This window comes from Megascapheus bottae, chromosome 21 (genome assembly GCF_031878675.1).
Source record: "Megascapheus bottae isolate mThoBot1 chromosome 21, mThoBot2.hap1, whole genome shotgun sequence".
NCBI classification, from domain to species: Eukaryota; Metazoa; Chordata; class Mammalia; order Rodentia; family Geomyidae; genus Megascapheus; species Megascapheus bottae.
The window spans coordinates 4,528,412-4,553,476 of NC_143529.1; the positions used below are offsets into that span (position 1 = coordinate 4,528,412).

General features: G+C 34.3%; 1 protein-coding gene across 2 annotated transcripts in view; it reads right to left on the minus strand.

Annotated features, from left to right (window-relative positions):
- Window positions 1-25,065, minus strand: part of Tmeff2 (transmembrane protein with EGF like and two follistatin like domains 2) — a 278,908-nt gene that overhangs the window by 247,358 nt on the left and 6,485 nt on the right. For both annotated transcript variants that reach the window (XM_090354514.1, XM_090354513.1), the window contains exons 3-4: window positions 19,910-20,039; window positions 15,421-15,447 (exon numbers count right to left, since the gene is read on the minus strand). In XM_090354514.1, the coding sequence (XP_090210640.1) occupies window positions 15,421-15,447; window positions 19,910-20,039 (157 nt within the window). The remainder of the gene's footprint in view (window positions 1-15,420; window positions 15,448-19,909; window positions 20,040-25,065) is intronic.

Genomic DNA, 25,065 nt, shown 5'->3' on the forward strand with positions numbered 1-25,065 from the left:
AATCATATTCGCCCTGCTTCATGCTCTCTACTCTGCCATCACACTGGCACCCACCCATAAAGAATCCACCATACTCTTGTCATTTATTTTCTTTAGTGTATATTTATTATATTAACAATTTTGGCATGGTATTTCTCCTGTCATTATATCTTACTTTAGTTAGATTAACTCCCACAGTTGTTCTCTTTCTCTACTTCCCCTTTATCCCTCTATTATTTAACAGCTTTCAGAGATATTCAGTATATCATCATCAGACATATACACAAACTATTCATATCCAGTTTACTCTCCAACATTCTCTTACCTTCCTGATCTCTGTGTTGCCTCCAAATAATCCTAGTTACAACACACACACACACACAAACACACACACACACAATCTGAATGTATAGCTACACATACATCTGTCTATCTTTTAGTACTGGATTTCATAAATTCTTCTTTTTATCTCCCTCAAATATCTTTTGTATGTGAGCCCAGCAACCACACATTGCTTGCCTTATATCTAAGGGAAAAGAAACAGACAGAACATGAGGTTTGGATATGAATATGATTGAATAAGGTGGAAGAAGTATAATCACTTTTGACTCCTTGGAAGATTATTATGCCATGTCCTGTTCGTAATATGTAAGACAAGTTCCCAAGTTATCAATTACATAGTCAATTAATTGCACTCCTATTTGCCATCACTGCTCTAATAGTTTATTCATTCATCCCTCAATTTAGCGAACAGTTATCAAGCACATAGTCTACACCAGGCAACAGTCTATGAAGCTACGATGCTTGAGACTTTACTTCGTCTATTGACAGTGATGTACTGTGAAATAATTTGTTCTAGATTTTCAATGGCATCTTAAAGCTTAATTTTCCTCCTTCATAGATCTTGGCATATTTCAAAAGTGAAAGCTGAAAATCACACAGTTCTACTCTTTCATTAAAGAAGAAACTTTTCTGGATGTGATGAAGAATTATCCAATTTTTCATTTTCCCAAGTAATATCCTTTGATAGGTAAAATACACTTACAATTGGTAGTTACTGTGATTCCTTAAAAACTTAGAAAAGATAAGAGTTTTTTATACTCTTTGGTTCATTGTCAAAGTAAATGAGAGCAACAAATGGATTTTCAGATAATTCTCTTCTCTGGCCAATATCATTAAGCATTTTAATAAGTAATTCTGATGTGGAATAAAGTATTCACATTACCTCAATGGCCTACAAACTAACAAAAATGCTAAAGTAACTTCAAATTTCTTTTCTGCATACACTACTTTTAGGAAAGGAAGCAAATAACAAGTGCACAAGTTGATATAGTGGTATCAGTTGCTACATATTTCAAAAGTAAGAAAAAAAGCCTCTTGGCCTAAGCATTCAGTCATTTTTAAAAATTAAGATCTCTTCTAAGTTTCACTGAGATTCTTTAACTTCTAGATTTCAATTTGATGATCATTATTTTCAAAACCTATTTTAATGTACTTAATTATTTTTATTGTTATTGTAGTGGTGGGGAGGGGTTACAGTTATATGACTCGTGTAATGAGTACAATTTTTTTTGAGCCATGTCTCCTTTTTCCTTGCTCTCTCCCAGTTTTCCCATCCTGTCCCCACCCACACGAGGTACAGTTCATTTTTCCATGTGGTATGTAATGAGCAGTTATATTTGCTCCCCTTTCGCTCCACCTTTTCTGACTCCCTTTGCCCACCCAAATCTAAGCAAAAATAACAAACAAGACAAAAGGAAAAGAAAACAAAACCAGCAACCACAGCAACTAAAGAAAAAAAATCTTGTTACCTTCTTTGAAGTCATTACATTAAAATACATATGATCATATGAACACAATTACTCATTGTAGGGTAGTTTAAGCTTGTAAATATTACATCCTTGCCTTATTCTTATTTTTGCCTTTGAGTCTTCTATAAAGCTAATATAAATGTGCAATAATTTTCATACAATAACCCTTTATGTTCAATTAGTCTCTACAAGAGTTGGTAGTACATAAAATAGAAATGGAAGTGGGGACATTTAGGAATGTAGGTACTATTTTCTTTTATCTTTTTCCTTTGTTTGTTGGTTTCTTTCCTTTTTTCTTTTTCATTTTTGCTATTAGTGTTAAAATGTTGGTTTAGTTGAAAAATATTTACAGATATAGATATTTACAGAGATATAGGTAAACATCAACTATTTTGTACTAACATGCCCATTAGTAATAATTAGCCCCAAACACAAATACATAGTTTATTTAAGTAAATCAAATTGTTGACAAAACCTAGAATTTGTAAGAGGAATTTTAAAGAAATAGATTGGTTTTTTTATTTTATTTTGTTTTGTTTTGCCTTTTTTTATTGTAATTAGTAAAAGGGTTACATGATATTTGCCAGATAGAAGGTGCATTAGTTCACATACATTGATACCCTTTCACATGTCTTGGTACCCATTTCCCTCCCCCCCCACACTCCCACCCGTCTTGGTTTTCCCCCCTTCCCTATCAAATTTCAAATAACCAAATACAAATAAATTCAATATATCAGATAACAAAGTGAGATACTATAACAATATGAGATAACCAAGGGATAGCAAAGGAGATGAGAGACAAAATAGTACATTAAGGACAACAATCATTCATTATATGGCTTTTGTTTCAATATCCTGGAGGTCCTTTCAATTAGCTTCACATTATATGTCCTTATGTATCAAGAATTTGCTCTATTGCAAATCTCTGCTAGTAGAGCCCAAGGTTTCTACTGATTATGACGAATGAGGGAAATCATTGAGCCTAAGTTCCTTTGAGTCTGACTTACTTCACTTAATATGATTTTTTCTAAGTCTTTCCATTTCCTAACAAATGGGGCGATGTCATTCTTTCTGACAGCAGCATAGAATTCCATTGTGTACAAATACCACAACTTGTTGATCCACTCATCAACTGGGGGACATCTAGGTTGGTTCCATATCTTTGCTATGGTGAATAGTGCTGCAATGAACATGAAATAGATTGTTTGAAGTCGGATAGGGAAGGGAGGAAAACAAGATGAGGGGCGGGAGTGGGGGGAGGGAAATGGGGACTAAGACATGAGAAAGGGTATCAATGTATGTGAAGTAATGCACTTCTATATGGTGAATATAATGTAACCTTTTTATTAATTACAATAAAAATTTATGAAAAAAAGAAACTGAAAAGAAAAAAATCATCTTGAAGAAGTTAACCCCTAAGGTAGTTTTGGATGATAAATAGTATTTAGGCAGGCACATAATTATTTCAAGAAGGAAGAAAATGAGTGAAGAAGAGATATCAAATCAACTGATTGAATTTTCAAAATGAACTCTCTTCACTGAGAAAATACACTGGAGTGTCCGGTCTGAAGTAAAGAAGATAAATGATAAAGTAGGAATACTGGAGGCTTTGTAGGTCCTTACAATGAAGAATTTTAACCTCTGAATGATGCACCAAATTTATTGACATGCCCTTCGCTGGTATATATCAAAGTGTGCCCTTTCAATAAGTATTTTCTGGCTGTGTAAGTAGGAAAAGTTTTAGGATGACAAGAATCAACCTGTTTAGTAGGCTTTTTCCCCCAATATGATTGGCAAGAGATGTCTAGGGGTTAAAATTGGGGGTTGGTGGTGGGTCTGGATATAGGTCTGAGAAGTATTCATAATAGAAAATCCACACAAGTGTGATGGTTTATAGGAATGAACTTGCTTTATAACTCTGCCACATCTTGTTTCAAAGCAGACTTCAGCAACAGGGAGCTCTTTTAGTGAAAGGCCAGGGGAATTTCCTGAATCAAGGCCTGAATGTGGCTGGTCGAGCTTGGACTTCAAAGATAACTTGTGCATGGGCTTTCAGAGCATAACTATTTCATATCACCCCACTATTTAAGATACAGTAAAAAAAACAAACCCTACCATGGATTCTTTTTTTATTCTTTAAAATGCCAGCTGTGTTCCTCTTTAATTATATTTAAAAATAACATCTACTTTCAATGACAACCACGTGCAAGCTGCTATTATGGTTGTCTTTTGAGTAACTAAACAAATTCCTCAATGTTGCAAAATTCCTCCTCCTTTCCAACCTTTGAAGAATCAACCTCAAGCTTTATCGGAGGGTGCAAAGGGGCCAGAAAAGATGGCACTCTGTCATTTGACATTACTTTTCATCATATTACCACCAGTACCACTTAAAACAATGTGTCTGAAAATTCTACTTGCTAACAGTCATGGTTTTCTTTGAGTGTGGTGGTCTCTGGAGTGAAGAGTCAGAGTATCTGAACTGACTCTGTGTTTCTGTGTTCATATAAAAATCTCTCAATAGAGCCAACACCAAATAAGTAGAGAGTACACACTGTCCTGCATAGATGCAATTATAGAAATGAATTCCACTAACATGATTTTACTGTCTGTGGCCTGACCAAAAAAGATAATAACAAAACATCATCCCAGCCAGCGCTAAGTTATTGTCTAATAGAGCCAGAATGCAGCTAGAAAATGAAAGTAAAGAGCAAATACATAAAAATTAAATCCTTATTACTAAATGAGGAATGGATACAGTTTAAATGATCCATCTGCAGACTGCATTCTAAGAGGCATCAGGCCAAACTTAGTTTTAAAAATCTAGTAAATTTTATTATGATCAGAGAAAGAACATCATGAAATAAACAATTAAAGAATTTTTAAATGAATTTAATAACTGATAGGCACTGGAATAATTATTTTTGTTTGACTTATTGAGCCAGGATGCTAACATTATTTAAGCATATTGTTTTCTATTTATACTTGGATTTCTAAAGAAAAGAATCCAAAGCTATTACAAGTGTGTAATTTACCAGAGAAAATGGAATTGTTCTTTGTTAAGTACACATTGAAAATCATGTGCTACAATATGTATTGTACATTTAGTACAGTCAAAAAGCTATATTTTCAAATCCAAATATGAAACCAATTCAATGCAATTTGCCATGCACTACTGCATGCAGAAACATCCCTATGCATAAACTACTGTCTAGAAACAAAGAAATTTTTTCTGCTTGTGTTAAAATATCAAATCAGGAGAAGTGCATTGTAAATAAGACTTCTGATAAACAGTATCTTCTGAGAAATGAAAATGTATTTCTCTACAGCAAAATTTAACATGTTTATTCAATAGAGACCTCTAACATCCTTCAGATGAGCAGCTTTTTCTGCCATGTCTAAGATAGACAATATCTGTTAGAAAATATATCACAAATAGCTGATAATGATATCCAGAAAATAAGAACTTTACCTTGTCCTTGTAATTGTAGAATTCTCGTGACTTCCTTCCTGTATTTGGTATACTGCTTTCTAAGCTAGAGTGATCAAGTAGATGGCAGTACCTTTGCAGATATTCAAAAGACATCAAGTTCATGCAATGAAAGAACCACGCCCCTTAAGGAGGGTTGGCAGGACCACTCTTTCCTCATAATTGACCAAGTATCACACTGCTATCCAAACAGCATCCTGGATCTTGTAGTGCACAAAGTAGGCTTCTGTTTCAGACTTTCTGCAAATACAGTTTCATCTGACTAAAATTTGCTTTGCTGGCTTATATACTCCAAACCTTTCCCTTTCATCCTTCTCATCTTTCTTCAGGCTTTCCTAACCCTCCCCAAGCAAAATACCAACCCCCTCATACTCTCCCCCACCACCCTCTCTCTCTACTAGTCCTGGGGCTAGAACTCAGGTCCCGGACACTGTCCTTGAGATTTCTCCAGGTTAGTGCTCTACCACTTGAGCCACAGAACCACTTCAAGCTGTTTGTTTTTGTGTGTATGTAGTTGTGGTATCCAGGAATTGAATCCAGGGCTTCATGAATGCTAGGCAAGCACTGTACCACTAAGCCACACCCCGATTCCCCTCACTTCTTTCTTTCCCACTTGTTCCCATCACTCATAATGCTCACTGCCATTTTTTGTTTCTTCTTTTGGTCTCTTTACAAGAAATAAACTCCACAATGGCAAATTTGTTGTTGTGTTTTACAGTTTTTTTACAAGGTTCCATGGAACAATGTCCACATCTTTCTTTTTGAGCTTATAGGAGCATGGTACCCATGTGAGCTCAGAGCTCACATCCTCTCCAGGTCTAGCTTGCAGGAGAAAAGAACAATCTGATTGAAATACTCTCCCTCTATTGGGTTGTCCCAATGAATGGTTATCAGTGGTGGGATGTAATCAAGGCCAAGTCCTATTACCCCAGTTGAAGACAACTCATAGAGGTTATCTTGCGTAAAGAGTCCCAGATGATCTATGCTCTGTCTTTTTGTAAAAATAAATAAATAAATAAACTGAGTTCATGTCTATGTTCCATAATCCTTGAAACAATCAGCAAATTTGATGCACACAATTGTGATGTCAAATAAACTTTGTCAAAACCTGAACAACTGAGTTCTTCAACAGTTGAAGAAACAGAAAGTGGAGTCCAGATAATCTGTTCAAGCCAATCAGTGGTGAAGTGGAATTAAATTCATGGGGTTTAGAGATCCAAAGGTTGTGTTTTCAATATATACACATATATATTATTATATTTAACATATATAATATATGTGGTTATAGATAATATGTAATGTAATAATATATATTATAATAGTATAGTACTGTTCTTGCCATAATGTTTTACTACGATTAGCAGGCTGGCTTTGAAATATAGGCTCAACTATCCTCCTGTTTCAACTTCCTGGGTATCTAGGACTACAGATGCATGTTGTTAAATCTAGCACATAGTACCACAATTATACAGTATATGAGATACTTCAGTGTGAACAATTTTAGTGTGAGAGAATTAAGATTATAGATTGGGGAGCAAATAGGAGAAATAAAAGAGAAGAATTGATGGAAAGTATTATAACACTATTAAGAGTAAAGTATGTATAACTTAGCACATAATATCACAGAGGTTTAGTATCACATAGAAAAGAAGAGATGATTACAGAAATGTTTTAAAAGTAAGCATAGTATAGGATTAAAGAAATGGGATAATTAATTTTCATGGTATTTTTGGTATAATTTATAACTTATCTCAGCTGTAGAATATGAGATCTCTCCTAATCATTTCAAAGAACTAATCCTATAGGGATGACTCCCTTGTATACTATATTTTCTTTCACTCTTCAAGCTCACAAACCAGAAAATTTGATGACTAGCTTAGAAATATTTACTGTTGCTGTGACAATGAATATTAACAAGCTACTTTAAAAATTAAGTTAATATTATGGCAAATTTTATAAACCATAATAAGTTTACAAATAATTGCCTGTAAGTATAAGCATGCCCTCACTAATACCCCTAATTCATATACTGTTACTGATCCAAAAAGTACTAGAATGCTCCTATTTATTTAAAAAGAATCACATTCTAAAAAGCTTATAGCCACTTAGAAAAACTTCATAATGCTAGAGCTCTGATACAAATTCTCCCTTGTGGGGATACTGTAAATCCCTCCTTACTGTAAAGTCTTCTATATTGTAAGTTCCTCCTTACTGTGAAAACTTCCACTACCAATCCCTCACATGTCTTCTTTGTTAGTGTCTAAGGGGCAATAGGCCTGTCATTGCAGTTTTAAGAAGAGATATATGTTATTTTGGAATTTTTAAACATTGTTTTTTTTCTCTATCTTATTTAGCTGCGTTTGTACGCCATTCTTTTCTATCATATCTTTTAAAATGCAATCATTTCATTTTTCCTTCAAGATTCAGAACTCTCTTCTCCAAGTTGGAAACTGCACCAAAGTCTGAATTTTTTATTCCAACATCATATTGTTTTATATTTGGGATTTTTTATTTCTTTACTTGAGAGAAGACCTCACTCTGTAGCCCAGCCTAGCCTCAAATTCACAACCCTTCTTCCTCATCTCCTAAATACTGACACTGGTATATGCTACCAACCCCCAATCCAATACCTATATTTTAAAACTTTCATGTTTTAAATATGCTAAAGTCCTTAATTAAACTCATTTTAAATTCTTCAAGAAAATCAACTTCAGTTGGAATACATGGGAATAAAATGACAAAGGTAGTAGGAATTTAATTTAATTTTTAATTTTTGTTGTAGTTCAAAGTTCTTTACATTAGTTTAGTATGCAGATCTTTCCCATTTGTAGATATTATCCTGTGTAATCAATATATGAATCTCCATGGAAAGACTGAGAGTAAAAAATATCTTAAGAGCCATCATTCAAGCTAATTAAAAATCCAGAACACAGATCTCCTGATCCATAACCCTTATCACATTCACATAATGATTTTCCTGTATAGTTTTGAAAAACCCATATGGATGAAGCAGACCAAAGTGTGTTGTTTCCATTTCACACTCACAAACAATGTCTAAAAATCGAGAAAACTATTGCTGCTCTATTGGGAAAAAAACCAAGCCATTTCATTTGTAAAATGATATTCATATATTAAAATAAACTACCATAAAGGTACACTGATAAGAAAAGTTTCTTTTTCTTCTTTTTTCATTTCCCATCATCCTCATATTGTTTCCCTCTATTACTTTCTTATGTGTTCATATTTTGTTTTTCCAGTACAAGATCCCAATTAATTCTACTTCTACTTTTCTTCCAGCACTCAATGTCATTATTGTTTCTCTTTGAAGCAATAAGAAAGGAAGATGGATCTGAATCCTTGAAAAACTAAAATAAATTTTCAATTGAGGTTTAGATGGGGGCTATTCACTCATCTCCAAGGAACAGCAGCTCTCTGGTCCATGAGAGTTGAGGTTAGTTTCTGCCTTCTATCAGTGTGGATTGCCTGAGGATATTCTCAAGCATGCCTATTTGGGATGATTTCTTAGTGATGTCGCTCACAATTGATGTCTGTCCTATTCTTGAGACAATATAAACCTCATGGAGAAAAAAAAATAAACAAGCATGATAAGAAACACTGTGCTAACCTGAGTTTGAATGTGATTGTGAAATGGAGTAGGCACAAATGCTGATTGGAATCAGGAATGAGAATAACATGGAAGAAAAATTTACTTCCCTTTATAGAAGAACACATTAAAGTATGAATATCAAGGTCCTTGTTATGCCAAGTGTATATAACATTACTTTCCTTCTCATGAGTAGAATTGTTAGTTTTTCTATTTCACAACCCCCTTAAGTATAAAGAAGTGTGTCACATTCATGATTACAATTCAAGAAATCTTGATTTAGTGCCCAGGTATATTAGATTTCTTCAAGTCTTCTTCTTTCACATTAGATATAAGAAGATCTTTCTGAAGGATGTTTCAAGTTCTCAGACTTCTTGTAAAATACTGCCATGAGCTAAGTCACGGATCTATAACGGTATCATCATAAGACTTACAGCTCCCTGTAATGTAATCCTTTCACATTCTTTCTCAAGTGTACATGAAGCAAATATTTTAATTGTGAACACCCTGGGTAATGTTATATAAAGGTAATTTTGACAGGAAAATGCTTTTAAGGAAAAACAATATGTCAACTGTTTTTCTACACCGAAGTTATAACAATAACTTGGATAATTTGTATGCAAATAAGTTTTTCTTTATACAAACAATAGGGATAAATTTCATTTGCTTTGTGGCTATACAGGCCTGACATTAATCTACTAAATAATTCTCTTAGAACTCTCTCTTAGAACTATATAAATATATAGATGATGTATTTGGCCAAATGCTTCTTTTTCCTCATAAAATAAAAATGGATCTTTTTTAAAAAAAAATCTAGGTAGTATATTTTAGACATACTTCATTTCCACACACTGTACCATTATCCCTATAAGAAATTATTAAAATTCAGTTGATTGGTGTCTCATGTACAGCAGGATAATTCATTCACAACTATTTTAATAGTTAAAATATGATTTTTCAGGGCTTGGAACATGGTCTAGTGGTAGAGTGCTTGTCTAGCATGCACAAAGAACTGGGCATGATTCATTTGTATCACATTAAAGAAAAAGTCAGAAGTGGTGCTGTGGCTCAAGTGGTAGAGCGCTAACCTTGGGTACAGAGAGGCTCAGGGACAGTCCCCAGACCCTGAGTTCAAGCCCCAAGACTGGCCAAAATAAAATGTGTGTGTGTGTGTGTGTGTGTGTGTGTGTGTGTGTGTGTGTTTAGTTTTAAGAACTTACTGTTTGCTTTCAGGAATCTAGTAAGAATCTAAGCAATGCAGAAATAGTTTGATAAGGGTGTTTGGTGGAAAGATTTTATAGTATAGAGGAGAGTCTTAGGGAATGTCACTGAGGGGTTAAAAACGCTCTGTTAACCACCCACACACCCCTGATGTTCAGAGAAGCCTTCTTTAATACTTTCTTCTAGCTGAATTTGGTGCTTAAGGAAGTCTGTGGGTAGATAAGGAGCTATTATCCCTCCCACTAACACCCGTTTTCTTATTTACAATACTGAATCCCCATACATCTAAGCACTCAAAACACTAATCCCTTTTATTCAATCATTTATGCAAATTCTTTGGAATTTGTTTCACATGCTACCTTCCTTTAGCTCATTTCACTTTTAACTATAATTTATCATGATTCGTGTTCCAGTTATGAGTCTATCCAGAAAAGTTACTTAATATAAATGACTTTCCAACAAAACACTGTCGTTGGGAAACAGCATTCCATTCACACACACACACACACACACACACACACACACACACACGCACACAGTTCTCTTCAAAAGAGTGAATACGCTAGCCATGTAATACTGGTTTTTGTATTGCAAGATTTCTTTCACACCCAAAGAAGAGAAAACAATCACTGAAATGGGAAATGCTAATTTCTAATGTCTATATGCAGTGTTTCCTCTCATCTCTATAAGTTACCTTTATGAATAAATGCACTTTGGCTGATCATGTTTATAAAGTTAGCCATTTAAGAAGTTTCATCAGAATAAACAGATCAATAAATATTCTAAAACTACCTATAAAGTCATCCAAACAATTTAATATAAATTTTATGAAATCCTTATATTCATTTATTTGTAATAAAAAAGTGTTTCCTTGAATGCACTAAGTGACAGAGGTGCCCTTTGAAAAAGGGTTAAGCTTAAATTATTCTTAAAATAATCATGTCTGATCTTTAATGCTAATGTAATATTCATCCATTAAAAATATAAGACAATCTAGGAAAAAGTATAAATTGCTATGTTTTGAAATGATTGAAAATGATTTTACATTTGAAGTTTAATAATATCATATATGACAGTCGCACAAAGTAAATGTCTTGCAAATAAATTTGTCCACTTTATTCAGATCAATGAACTCTACTTGGGAATTACATTAACATTCTGTTAAATAAAAATGAGAAAATACCCATTAATCTTCCCAATTGCTTGCAAAAGTCATCCAATTGTTAACTAAACACATTACTGAGAGTATGCTTTAGACATTGGTTAGAACAATGGCTAACTACTACTGTGATCAGACAAACAACCACAGAATATCTCACCTCTTCTGCTTGATTCATAGGACACTACCTCTGGCCTCTGTGTACAGAGACAGCAAGTCAAATACATTTCATGTACAAGCCAAATGAGAGGTGAATTGAACTTCTGTATGTCACTATAATCTCAGTCAATAAGTTTTTTGGCACCTTATACAAAGAACTAAAATGAAGTTAAGATTATTAGTATTCCAGAGCATAATAGCCTATAGACAGGATTTTTAAAAATCCCAGTTTTGTCTCTTATTTTAAAATATATTCAATTTAGGCTGGGCATGGTGGCTCACGCCTGTAATCCTAGCTACTCAGGAGACTGAGATCTGAGGATCATGGTTCAAAACCAGCCTGGGCACTACAAAGCCATGAGATTCTTATCTCCAAGTAATCTCTAGAAAATGGGAAGTGTGGCTGTAAATCAAGGGTAGGATGGTAGCCTTGAGCTGAAGAGCTCAGGGACAACACCCAAGCCCAGAGTTCAAGCCCCATGACCAAATAAATAAATACGGTCAAAAAAAAGTAAACATACATGATAAAATTTTCTGAACAGCAATTATTTTCAAAAAAAATATCCTCAGAATTAAGCCAGTGGCTCATGCCTGAAACCTGTAATCCAAGATACTCAGGAGGCTGAGAACTGAGGATCATGCTTCAAAGCCAGCAGGCAGGAAAGTCCATGAGACTCTTATCATCACTAAACTACCAAGGAGAGAGAAAGAAAAAAAGAGGGAGAGGGAGAGGGAGAGAGAGAGGGGGAGGGAGAGAGAGGGAGAGGGAGAGAGGGAGAGAGAGATAGAGAGGGAGAGGGAGGGAGAAAGAAGGAGGAGAGAGGGAGAGAGGGAGAGAGGGAGAGACAGACAGACAGACAGACAGAGAGGGGTATGAGGTAGAGCTGTAGCTCTGGTGGTGGAATACTAGCCTTGAGCAAATAATGGTCAGAGACAGTGCCAACACCCTGACTGAGTTCAAGCACCACTACTGGCACAAAACAAAACAAAAAAACACAACAACCAAAAGCACCTCAAAATTAAATGGATGAAATGCGCTATTACATGGATTCTACCTACACTCTAGTATTTTCTTAAAGTAAATATCTTATAAGAAGTTATGTTTTGCTGGGCACGTGAGATTCTTATCTCCAATGAATCACCAGAAAACAGGAAGTGGCAACTGTGGCTCAAGGGGAAGGGCAGTAGCCTTGGGCTGTGGAGTTCAGGGACTAAGCCCAGGCCCAGAGTTCAAATCCCAAAACCATTAAAATAAGGGAAAAAAGTTATTTTTTTTACTCTAAGTTAGTATAAATAATCTACAATTGAAAAAGAGAATACAATAATATTAAAAAGAGGAAACAAAAAACAGAGAACAAAAAGAAGTCTCCAACTAATTGCATCTCCCAAGTGACATAAGTTATTAATCTTATTTCTTATATCAAAAATAAAAGTCTGGCCTTTATTCAGATCAGAAGATAACATAACAATTCAAAGATTTCAATCTCAACTGCAAGAAGAAGGGTTGAGTATGATTTCACATTCATTTGCATGTGTGAATACCAATGAATACAAAGTAGAAACAAGCATTAAAAGAGACATCACATCTTATTTAGAAAGTAAAAAGAAATACATAGTGTGATAGTAGATGCAAGAAAAATATAATTGCTGAAAAATTTAACAGAAAAAATGAGAGACTCTATTTTCAATAGATGGGTTTGTTTTTGATGTTAGAAAATGAATATGATTTGTGAATGTTTCCCTGGATCACTTCAGTCTCAGCACCCTGTCTGTCAAACATAATCTACACATAAAATCAAAGTGCTAGAAAGTATACAGATTTTCACATACTTCCTTATAAATCAATGTCTTTTAAATGAATTGATTTTATGATATTACAATGATAAACATTGCTCAAGGATGCCTTTCCTTGCTGGACATTGGTGGCTCATGCCTGTAATCCTAGTTACACGGGAGGCTGACATTTCACATTCATGGTTTGAAGCCAGTGCAGGCAGAAAAGTCTATGAGACTTATCTCCAATTAATCATCAAAAAGCTCTAAGAGGAGCTGTGGTTCAAGTGACAGAGTGCTAGTCTTAGTCATGAATATAGAGGCTCAAGAGCAGTATCCAAAACTCCTAAGTTCAAGTCCCAGTAGTAGCATACACACACACACACACACACACACACACACACACACACACACAGAAATGCCTTTTTTGTTACTTTTAAGATTATATTTGTCCAAATGGAAAGACAGAAAAAATTCTATTAAGTGAAGTAAGCCAGACTCAAAGAAACATAGGCTCAATGGTTTCCCACATTTGTCATAATCAGTAGAAATCTTGGGCTCTCCTAGCAGAGATTTACAATAGAACAAAACCTAGATACATAAGGCCATATAGAATGATGCTAAATGAAAGGACCTCCAGGATATAGAAACAAAAGCCATATAACGAGTGACTGTTGTCCTTAATGTACTGTTATCTCTCATCTCTTTTGCTGTCCCTTGGTTATCGCATATTGTTACAGTATTTCACCTGGTTAACTGATATATTTTATATATGCGTATTTGGTTATTTGAAGTAGGATAGGGAAGGTAGGAAAACAAGATGGGGGTGTGGGGGGAAGGAAATGGGGACCAAGACATGAGAAAGAGTATCAATGTATGTGAAGTAATGCATCTTCTCTCTGGTGAATATAATGTAATCCTTCTATTAATTACAATAAAATATATGAAAAAAAGATTAGATTCATTCTACAGGCTCTTTTCAAAGCCTTCACAGAAGCCTTATTGAGAATCCAGTGGTGGGAATAATTTAGTATTTTTGTTTTTGTTTTTTTAACATTTAAATACCATTCAAACACCAAGGAAAAGGTTCTCCATCTTGTAATGCTGAAATACATCCTATACTGGATTCTAGTTCAGTTTTAGCCTGTATAGGAAATAAATTATTTTCCCATATATTTCTCTCTAATTGTATTATTTTGCTTTAGCTTGTATGAATTAGTTCAGCCTTTCAGTTCATGAAATGATAAATTCTTCAACTTTCTCCAGCTAGATAAACTGTCCATTAAAATTATATCTCCACTGAACTAGATGCCTCCTTGTATGTATCTTTCAATAATTCAGCACTTAAGAACTAAAATTAATCTGGACCAAACTGGCTCACAGCTGTCATGCTAGCTCATCAAGAGGCTGAGTTGTGAGGAATTTGGTTTTAAGCCAGCCTGAGCAGCTTCCAAACTCTTACCTTCAGCTAAACAACAAAAAGCCAGAAGCAAAGGTGGAGATCAAGTGGTAGAGCTTTTTAAAATAAACAAATAAGAACAAAAGTCCGTGAATTCAAGCCCAACTACCTCAACAGAAATAAAAAAGCCAAAACAATAACAAAACCCCAAAACAACAACAACAACAAAAAAGAATGAAAATTACCAAATAATGGCAAGTCCCTGAGTTTAAACCCCAGGAAGGCCAAAATAAAGCAATAACTAAGTAGAAATATACGTCTAACAGTGAAGAATCATCTTATTTTCATTGGCTTAAATTTTGTCAGCATTTATTTTTACTTTAAGATGTTTTAATAAAACATTTAAATTTTAGACTATATATACAAGTTTTTATACGTTAATATTAATACCTGGAAATTGAAGGTAGTGTTGAATAGTAATAAACCTCGGCATTTCAATAATTTCTACATGAATTCGGTCCACCCAAATATGTTTCAAGTTTCTGTTAGGAAGTTTGGGGATTAAGTTATCTCAAAGATAACTAACTCACAGAGTCCACAAACTAAATCAGAAAATAAAACAGACCTAGAGCGTGATTCATAAATAGACCAAATAATTTGCAGGGTATAAACCTCAATTTAAACCATTTTTCAATTTTTCTCCTTGCCAAAAAAACAAAAATATGACTTTACCTTAGCTACCACCTACATTACAAAAGAAATACAAGTAAATAACCACAATACTATCACCCTTCAGGCATAATAAATATAGAAATAAGCAATTCCTACCTCCATCTCCAGATCCTGATCCTGCATCTATGAAAGAAAATAAAAACAGAATCTGTATTTACTTGAAAAAGATATAAAAGAATTTATACAATGCATCTTTGTAAAGATCAAGTTTACTTTTTAAAACAATAATGTTATTGTTTTGAAAATGATTAATAGTAATATAACATGTCTTCACATCAATTTAACTTAGCATAGTATGTAAAATAATTTTTAAACTTTTAATATTATTCAACTCCCACTTTAGAAAATTTCTAAATTTGAGTGTGGAAAATTCCTTGATTATTTGATTTAATTAATTTATATTTAGAAATGTCAGCAAAAATGAATAAAAATGAGATGTATTTAATAATTAGAATGTTTTACACATCAAATAGTTTAAGGCATGTGGAAAAAACTCATAATTAAGGGTCATATTCTTAAAAACTGGGTATGAAAAAGATAAAAAGGTTAAATATTTTAATAAAAATAATATTATGTCTACAAACAATACAAATGATGGTTTTAGTCCATGATTAAATCATTGTTTTTCAAGTGAGCAGAAGAATCAGCTTAGTTTCTGCATTTGTGCTTAAAATTACCAGACATTATCAGAAAAAAGTATCTGCTTCTTTGAATTTCTCTTTCTTTATTTCTTCCTGCTCTTCCATGTAACTACAAATGATCAAAGTTGTCTGCTTCTTAAAGCTCAGTTGCCAGAAACACTCATTTTCCTAGTTTCAATGAAGACCACTGAGTTTCCATCTGCTTCACTAGAGTGTCAACATCATCTTCCCTCTAAATACATCTGTTATACACTTTAAATGTTACGACTGAGGAATACAACTAATCCTGGCCTTCTCTGCCTCGTGTATCATCATCCTACATTAATATCCATACCAGGGTTCGAGACATCTGTGATGCTAACTTTATTGACTCCTATTGACTGTTTTAGTCCAATTGAAATAAAGCATCACTTGTTCTTGTCTGGACCCATGACACATTATTGAGATACTTCACAGAAAGTGGCATGAAATTTTACAGAAGGCTGACACCTGGAAAAATAGAGGTCTTCCCAAAAGTAGCCCTCCTCTTTTATAACATTAACGCTACTGTGAACAGTTGAATTGTCAGTCTTGTGATGATGCATATCAACTGAATTTTCAGGGCCTAACATGTCAATCTATTAGTAATTAGCTACAACAGTGAATAGGGATATGTATTTGGCATGCATATAAACTTAAGGGCAAATAAACAATAAAACAATTACCCTAAAATATTTCTTTGCAAAGATAAAACCAAACATTTCAGTCATATGATTTGCCGGTTTACTTACAACAGATCATGAAAGTCTTAAACATTCATTTTCAGCAGAGAATAATCCAGACAAGTAGACTGAGGACCATACTTTATATCATAGAACAAAGCTTGAATTATTGCTAAGTTCCTTTTTGTTTACTTTCACAGCTAACATTTTAATTGACTTTACCTGAAAGGCTAATTCAATATTTCTTGCTAAACTTGTACTGAAGCACAAGTTACAATATCATATTGTTAGCTAAATATATATGGATCCTCATATTCTACCCAAATCACAAACTTCTCTATACCAAGGACCATGTTTGGGCATAGGAAACCTGCATAAAAACTTATAGGTTCCAACCTGAAATTTTATTCAATGGATAACAAAGAAATGTTCAGAGTTCCTTACTCTTCTTCTGTTTAATATCATACTGCCTATCTCATTGAGCTACTTTGAGGCCTACTGCACAATAAGTTATTTTAAATGTGTAGTTCTATCTGGAACACAATAATTTTAACGATGAAAGAAATACCATGGTTCTTCACATTTTTTGTTTCTAATAAATACATATGGTTGTGGTGATACCATTTTGTTTTTATTTCCTACATATGCTTCTAAGTATTCAAGGGGCATGGTCTTAAAATACAATTAGTATTTGGGCCAAATTTAACCGTGAGGGAAGAAAAGAGGGAAAAAAATGGGAAAATGGTTACTGAAGTGAGCAACATCATTGCAAAAGAGTTATGGGAAGGTTTAATATGTTCTCAATGATAAAGTGACTCATCGTGGCAAACCAGAGCTTCCTAGCCTACTAAAATTCTAGTGTGGCAGAAATAACTCAGAAAAGATGTTATATTGTTGGGCCTGAGTCTGGGTGCTGAAGTCTATTCTTTTCTTACAAGGAAAGGAGTCAAACTGAGAATGACAGTATTGAAGAGACTACCCAATAGTAACCAGTTCCTGAACAACAATAACAAAAGAATTTACAGATGATTTGTAAGTCCAATGACATGCAATGAAAATAAAATTAGTATATTGTATGGTTTTTACATTCCTAGAGATAACAACTTATCACCTGCACTCATTGTCAAACAGCATTTAAAAGAATCAGAAAAATCTCTAAATAGCAGGAATCCCTTTTCTATTAAATATTCAGAACCCCAATTTATTTACAGTCTTTGATGATAATCACTTCGATAAGTCCATCATCACTTACATCAGAAGTCTTTTAAATGTACTGGTTTATGGAAGCAAAACTGGCTTAGTACTTAAATTCTGTCATGATCCATGTATGTAAATGAGCTAAGGACAGATTCTTCATTTCTGATAACACTTATACTTGGGTAAGTATTTATTTTCATAGGCTGGCCAGCTGGTCAGATACTAGAATGAAGAAACTTGAATGAATCAGGAGAAGATGTATATACGGACACAAACTTGGATGTTGGAGTAAGAAAAAGGTTTCTTACTGCCAAGTGTCATTCACTAGAACCATAACTCTTGTGAGCTTTTCCAAGGCTGTTCTTTTTGTTTTTGTTCTTTTGGATGGTTGAGTGATTTTTTTCATAATTAGTTTGTTTCTTACTGCTCTTTCTGTTTTCCTCATTCTAACTCCGCAAGCAGCAAGTTGATCCTCCTTCCTTTCTCCTGGGAACACTGATCTAATGACTCCCCCATTATGCTGTCACATTTCCTCATTATTTCTTACCCAAGATCGAGCAGCAATGAACTGCTTGCGCTAGCAAATAAGAAGCAAGTGGCACACTAATGTCGCTCTCCTCCTGACCAATTTCCCAGAAAGGGCATTCATACCCCTGAGGCAAAGAATCATTTAGGATGAACGACCACTAAACAACCAATGCAACCAACAATGCCTACAATCCTGCCTATGATAAATGGCACCAATTCTCTACTGCTCACTTTCAGAAACATAAATAGGCAATAGTCTATTTTGTAAAATTACTCATTATCATCAATAGGCCAAAGATAAATTTTAAGGAATAGGAGATTTTTTTCTCCTTGCTCATTTTCTACCCTACCCAAACCATCAAAAACACATTTCCATATAATGCTCTAAAATGGAAATAAATCATTACCACTAGGAGATCTGAGTCAAATACACTTTTCTGGACATTAATTTCTGTTCTGTTTTTGAAAAAAAAGTTTATGTATTGGGACATTATTTGTCTCAGAATATGATTATATCACTCAAATGCTCAAAAGCAATGACTATCTATATAGATGCTTATTTGCCATTAAGTATAACTATAATGAGGCACAGATTCTTTTATCATAAGTGATAATGGAACCTTTGCCTACCATGAAGATAAAGCTCCATTTTTTGCCAGTCCTGGGTCTTGAACTCAGGGCCTGAGCACTGTCCTTGGACACTTTTTGGGCAAGGCTAGCACACTCAACCACTAGGCCACACTCCCAGCCCGTGCAGCTACATTTTATACTTTAGCCAGCTGGTCTGTATCACTCTTGGTTTTTTCTGCCTGCAATGCTGCTAATCTGTAACAACCATATTCCATGCAAAGAATACCTCGAAAACGAATGGACATATGAACACACTTTCCCTCTTTCCTTTACAGCATTCTGGGAACAAACTATAGACTCCCAGGTTAACTGTCAGATTGGACAGGTGTTGGCATAAATCATGTCTTCCATCACTGCATTCTTCAACACAGTTTGCTAAATGGTAACACAACTATTTTGTAGAGCTAATAATGTTAGACCTTAATTTCAGAATTCAAATCTGGAAAGCTGCCTTCTAGCAGATAATTCTACCTTTCCAAACAAACTTGATTGATGGTATATGTATGTATGTATATCATATATATGTATCCTATAAAATATATATTTTATATATATTATATATTATATAATATATAGGATATGTATATATACTATACGAGCAGTGAAAATTTCTAATTACATTTTATTAAAATGTACATATTTTATTAAAACGGTACATATATGTTTATATATATGTTTATATAAAACAGTATCCTTAAGACATTTTCTTTTCTAGAATTAACTATCAAAAAGAATGAAATGAAATAATGCATACTTTGTAGAAAAGAATTTTGTACACTCTAGAAAATATATAGTCTGGATATTTATTTGAAGAGAGGTAAATAGAAAAGGGAGCCATAGTCTCTGGATTCTAAATCTCCTCAGAAGGTTTCAAGCAGGGCTAGTTACCTGTGGCACAGGATCCTTCAGAAACGACAAGTATCTCACTCTGCTGTTTACATGCCGCCTGCCGCAGGTAACACTCGTTCTGGTAGCTCTCTCCATTGGAGCCACACACAGGCACGTAGTCACTGTTGCACTGGGAAATGAAGAGGCATTAACTTATGGTTATTATCAGAGTTTGTATTATTTTGACATCCCAAACATAAACAATCATTTGTACACATTTGTATCTTCCATTTCAGTCATCCCCTGCATCATGTAAGATTTTGACCTTGTAAGTGCATCATTTAATGAGATACCATGTTGGAAATGAGCTTTACAACTTGGGGGGAAGGGGTCTTCGAGTTGGGGGAGGGAAAGTAGGAGAAAATGAGGGAGGGGGTAACACTCTTCAAAAAGAAATATACTTATTACTTGATTTGTGTAACCATAACCCTTCTTTACATTTCCTTTACAATAAACGGCCAACATGCCGTTTTCTTTAGAAAGAGGTAATAAAAGTTACCTAAATTTATGAATGATTCTAACAAAGTGGTTGAATAAGTACACTTGGATACAAAAATAAATGTATAACTATTATTCAATATCTGATTTTTGATAACATAAATCTACCTAACTTGATAGGTAATCATTCTAAGCACTGTAGAATGCTTAAGTTATTCCAAACAAGACTATCAGGTTTAGAGAAGTATTTTGGTGAAATGCTCCCTTTTTCCAATCCGGGCACTACTTGGTTATCTTTTTCTGCTGAATTTCAATCTGCACCAATTTTTGAATATTCATATAAGATGCTTATTTATAAATGATTTTATCTTCAAAGCAGGCTGGAAAGTATAACAAGAATATAGAGATATTTCTAAAACTACTAAACTGTATGCCTACTTTACTGTACATTCAAAAGTGACAATTAGTACATATTTTAGAATGAGAAAAATTGATTAAAATATTCCCATTAAAAAGTACACATTTTTACAATGGAAATTAGGCAACCTACTGGGTATATTCAGGATAATATAATCACACTCTAAGGCATTAGAGATACTTGGCTGTGTCCTCTACCTGCTAATTACACCAGGGATGTTATTAGTTCCTGATTACTACTACTGATGTACTTCATTGTTTAATTATTACAAATATAATGACCAAATTGAGTATTTGCAAATCCTTACCTATGCCAAAAACTAAACTGATGCACAGAAATACATGTGGAAACACTTGTTCCCCTTTTCTACATTTAATTAAGATATTTGGATATTTGAAATGCTGTAAAATTTTGTATACGCATATATATATATGTATATATATACATGTTTGTGTGTGCATGTCTGTCTGTCTGACTGTCTTTTTTTTTACAGTCTGGAGCTTGAACTCATGGCCTGGCCACTATCTTTGGGTTTTCTTAAGGCTAGCACAGCACTCCACCACTTGAGCCACAGCCCGACTTCCAGCTTTTTCTGTATATGTGGTACTGAGGAATCATGCATGCTAGGCAAGCACTCTACCACCTGGCCAATTATCTATCTTAAGCCAGTGATCCAGTGAGATTATTGGTAAAGCTTCATATATGATATTAAACTAAAAACTCATAAGTAAACTACAACTCCAAGATTTATGAAAAATTCACAGGTGAGATTGTGATAGATAAAAATGTGAAATATTTTTCTCTTATTGAACTTATTAAAATAGTTGGGCTGCTTTATTACCGGGCAGCTGTTTAGATCTTTCTCTTTGTCTAGTAGTTCAGTCATGTGTATATTATATGTCAAGATTCTCTGAAAATCTATGCATCTTGATTTTCATCTACCACTAGTCTATATTGCTAGCTGTGATCTATTTTTTTTTCCAGAAAGTAAGTTCAACCATATGGAACTCCTGTTATGATGGTGATAATTGCTAAGATGACTATTTTATAAATATATATATATATATATATCAGAAATCTTCATCTTTATTTCTATAATAAGACTTTATCTTCATTTCTATAATTTATAATCTAGACATCTGGACACCTTCTATATAATAATTTCATTCTCCAGTTACATTATTTGTTTCCAAGCTCAGTCAGCTTATAAGATTATCCATATCCATATCCATATATCTTTTTTTCTGGTACTATGTTTTGAACTCGAACTCTCATATTTTCCTGCTTTATTTTTACAACTGCTGCTCTACCACTTGAGTTATACCTCCAAACTTGCTTTTTGCTAAGTTTCACAGATTTTTCTTCCCAGGGTTGTTTTAAACTACATACCTGTAGATGGCAGCATTCTGAGTAGCTAAGATTTTAGGTGTAAGACACTGCTACCAACAAAAATAAAGATTTGATGGTGGTTTTTTATATATATATATATACATCTTTCAATAATTTTTAACTCAATAGACGGCTCATTTTGTGTCAGGTGACACCTATATAAGGGATAGCTTCCAAAAAGCTACATGTTGCTTACTTGCATTTGAAAACCGAACTACCGTAGGATAGAATGTTCCTACTCAAGGTAGAAGGCAACAGGAAAGTGTCAAGAATGTGCAATGTTGACTATTAAATAAATGCATAAGGATGGAGCTCATGCCATGAACCTTGGCCAGGGAATCAAGTGGATAGGTAGGTGCTCAAAAAAAAGCTTTGTTCAGGAATTGGTTCAAAAGAATGCTAAGAAGGCTTTGAACTCATAAATAAGCTAATGGTTTCTGAGCACATGGAGGAGAGATGAGAAGGAAGGAAACATCTGCTAACATTATGGGCAGTATACTTGCTAAACTTCTCAGTAGACACATAAGAGTAAAATCTAGTTAAGTTCTTCTGCTGGGACTTAACCTTCTTGCTCCTAGTTATTTGTTAATCTCCATCTCCAAATCCCAGTAATATTTGATATTGATTATTTGGGCTCACATATTCTTTTGTCCAACCCCCACAATGTCTCTTTTAATTCTTCTTATGTACTTCTACAGATTAATCAAGTATACATTCAGTGGACTGCAAGTGGGAACTGAGAAATATTTATTATTTCTGTCAAGTCCTATTATACAATGCTTATATGCATCTTAAAATATCAGATAAACTGATGAAGTGCTCATATGTCACTTCGGAGGGATTCAGTAAGCCAAATGTGAACAGTGTTAAAAGCAGAGCTGCCAAGTTCCATGCACAAGCCAAAAGGGAGATTTGTATAGAGCTGAAAAGAGCTTAACCACAAATTACTGCCATGATGTTTTTGGCCCTTCATACCATGACTTGCACTCAATATGAATATCATAAGGAAGAAGCATAGCCCTATGGCATTAAAGCTCAAAAACAGAAGTCTAGTCTGAGGCTTGGGGCTTTTGTTTGTTTATTTGTCTGTTTGTTTTTGCCAGTCCTGGAGCTTGAAACTCAGGACTTGGGTGCTTTCCCAGAGCCTCTTTGCGCTCAAGGCTAGTACTCTACCACTTGAGCCACAACACCGCTTCTGGATTTTTCTGAGTAGTTGTAGATCATAGTCTCACAGGATTTACTTCTCAGGCTGGCTTTGACTGCAACCCTCAGATCTGAGCCTCCTGAGTAGCTAGGATTACAATATATATCATATATTTTGTAATTCTATTTTGCTTAAGATATTTTCAAAACTTTATCATTTATTTTCCAGACGGATTTTTCAATTATTCTGTTCCAAAACTTCCACATTACTAAGAAACCAGAAATGTACCACACTAATGCATTCAGCAACTTGACACAGAATTCATTTTTACTACAGAAAAATAAAAAGGACGTTAGAAGTTTTCCATATGCTTTACTGCTTATATGCTTAATAAGAATGTTTTTAGCTGAGATTTCAGCATACAGAAGCTATGTATGACTTAAGTCTTATATATTGTCGGCACCTTCTACAAAGTCTGGCATGTGGAAGGTGCTCAACAGATGTTAAGTGAATTCGGTTATATTCCCAGTTGTCAAAGGCTTAGGAAGAATGGCTTGTATATGGCGAATTTCTTTTCCAAAAATGAAAAAAAAAAGATTCTTAAAAAAAAGCACTGCATATGTTGCAGTTATTTGACCATTCATTCCACAAGTAACTTTTACTTTTTTGTGACTACGTTTCCTTAAATGTAAATTTTTATTGTTTTAAAAGTGGGCAGGCCTCTGATATGGTGAAAGTGACTGTGCAACTTATTAAATTAGGTAGTTAAAGGATAGAGTTTGTACCTGGCTCCTTTTCTTTCCCTGGGGACTTGTCCTTGTGACCCAGGAAACTCAAACTAGCCCATACAAAAATGCATACATGGCAAGGAACCAAGGTTCTCAGCTATAGTCAGATATGTGCTAGAGCCTAAAGATGAGTATAAAAACAAGTCTTTGATTTCCATTTACTTGCCCCTTACATAATGACAAAAGACAGAAGACACTAGCTATTTCCAAAAAATTGTACTCAGTGCAGATTCATGATAAGCAAGATACTCATCGTCTCTTCTGGAAAATTTGTTATATAGCAGTAATAATTACAACAGTAACAGATGTAAACCATGGCTCCTTAACTGAGAATATTTAATGTTTATATTAAATAATGTCTGCAAAATATAAGGTTTCATCTTAGTTTTTTTTTAATTAGAAGGGGATCATTGTATGATCATCCATAAGAATAATTATATATCTTCCTCTCTATTCTACTTTACATTCTTCCTTGCTTCTTACCTTCCTATCCTTTTTATCCATCAAATTCATAAATCTACCATTTCTATTTTCATACTCATAACCAGATTTCATACCACTTGATATGTAGACAAAAAAGTAGACTTTATAAAACTTAATATGGGGCCGGGAGTTTGGCCTAGTGGTAGAGTGCTTGCCTAGCATGCACGAAGACCCGGGTTTGATTCCTCAGTACCACATACATAGCAAAAAGCCCGAAGTGGTGCTGAGGCTCAAGTGGCAGAGTGCTAGCCTTGAGAAAGTCCAAGGACAGTGCTCAAGCCCTGAGTCCAAGCCCAGGACTGGCAAAAAACAAAAAAAGAAAAAGAAAAAAAATAAAACTTCAGAATATTTTTGGTATTCATATTATCACCTAAAAATTAGCTATACAATTTTTAGTATCCCTTCTCTGAAATGTATGGGACTAGAATTTTGGAGAACAGAAATTTTTTCATAGATTTAATCCTTTGAGTATCACTAATCTGCAAATATGAAATCT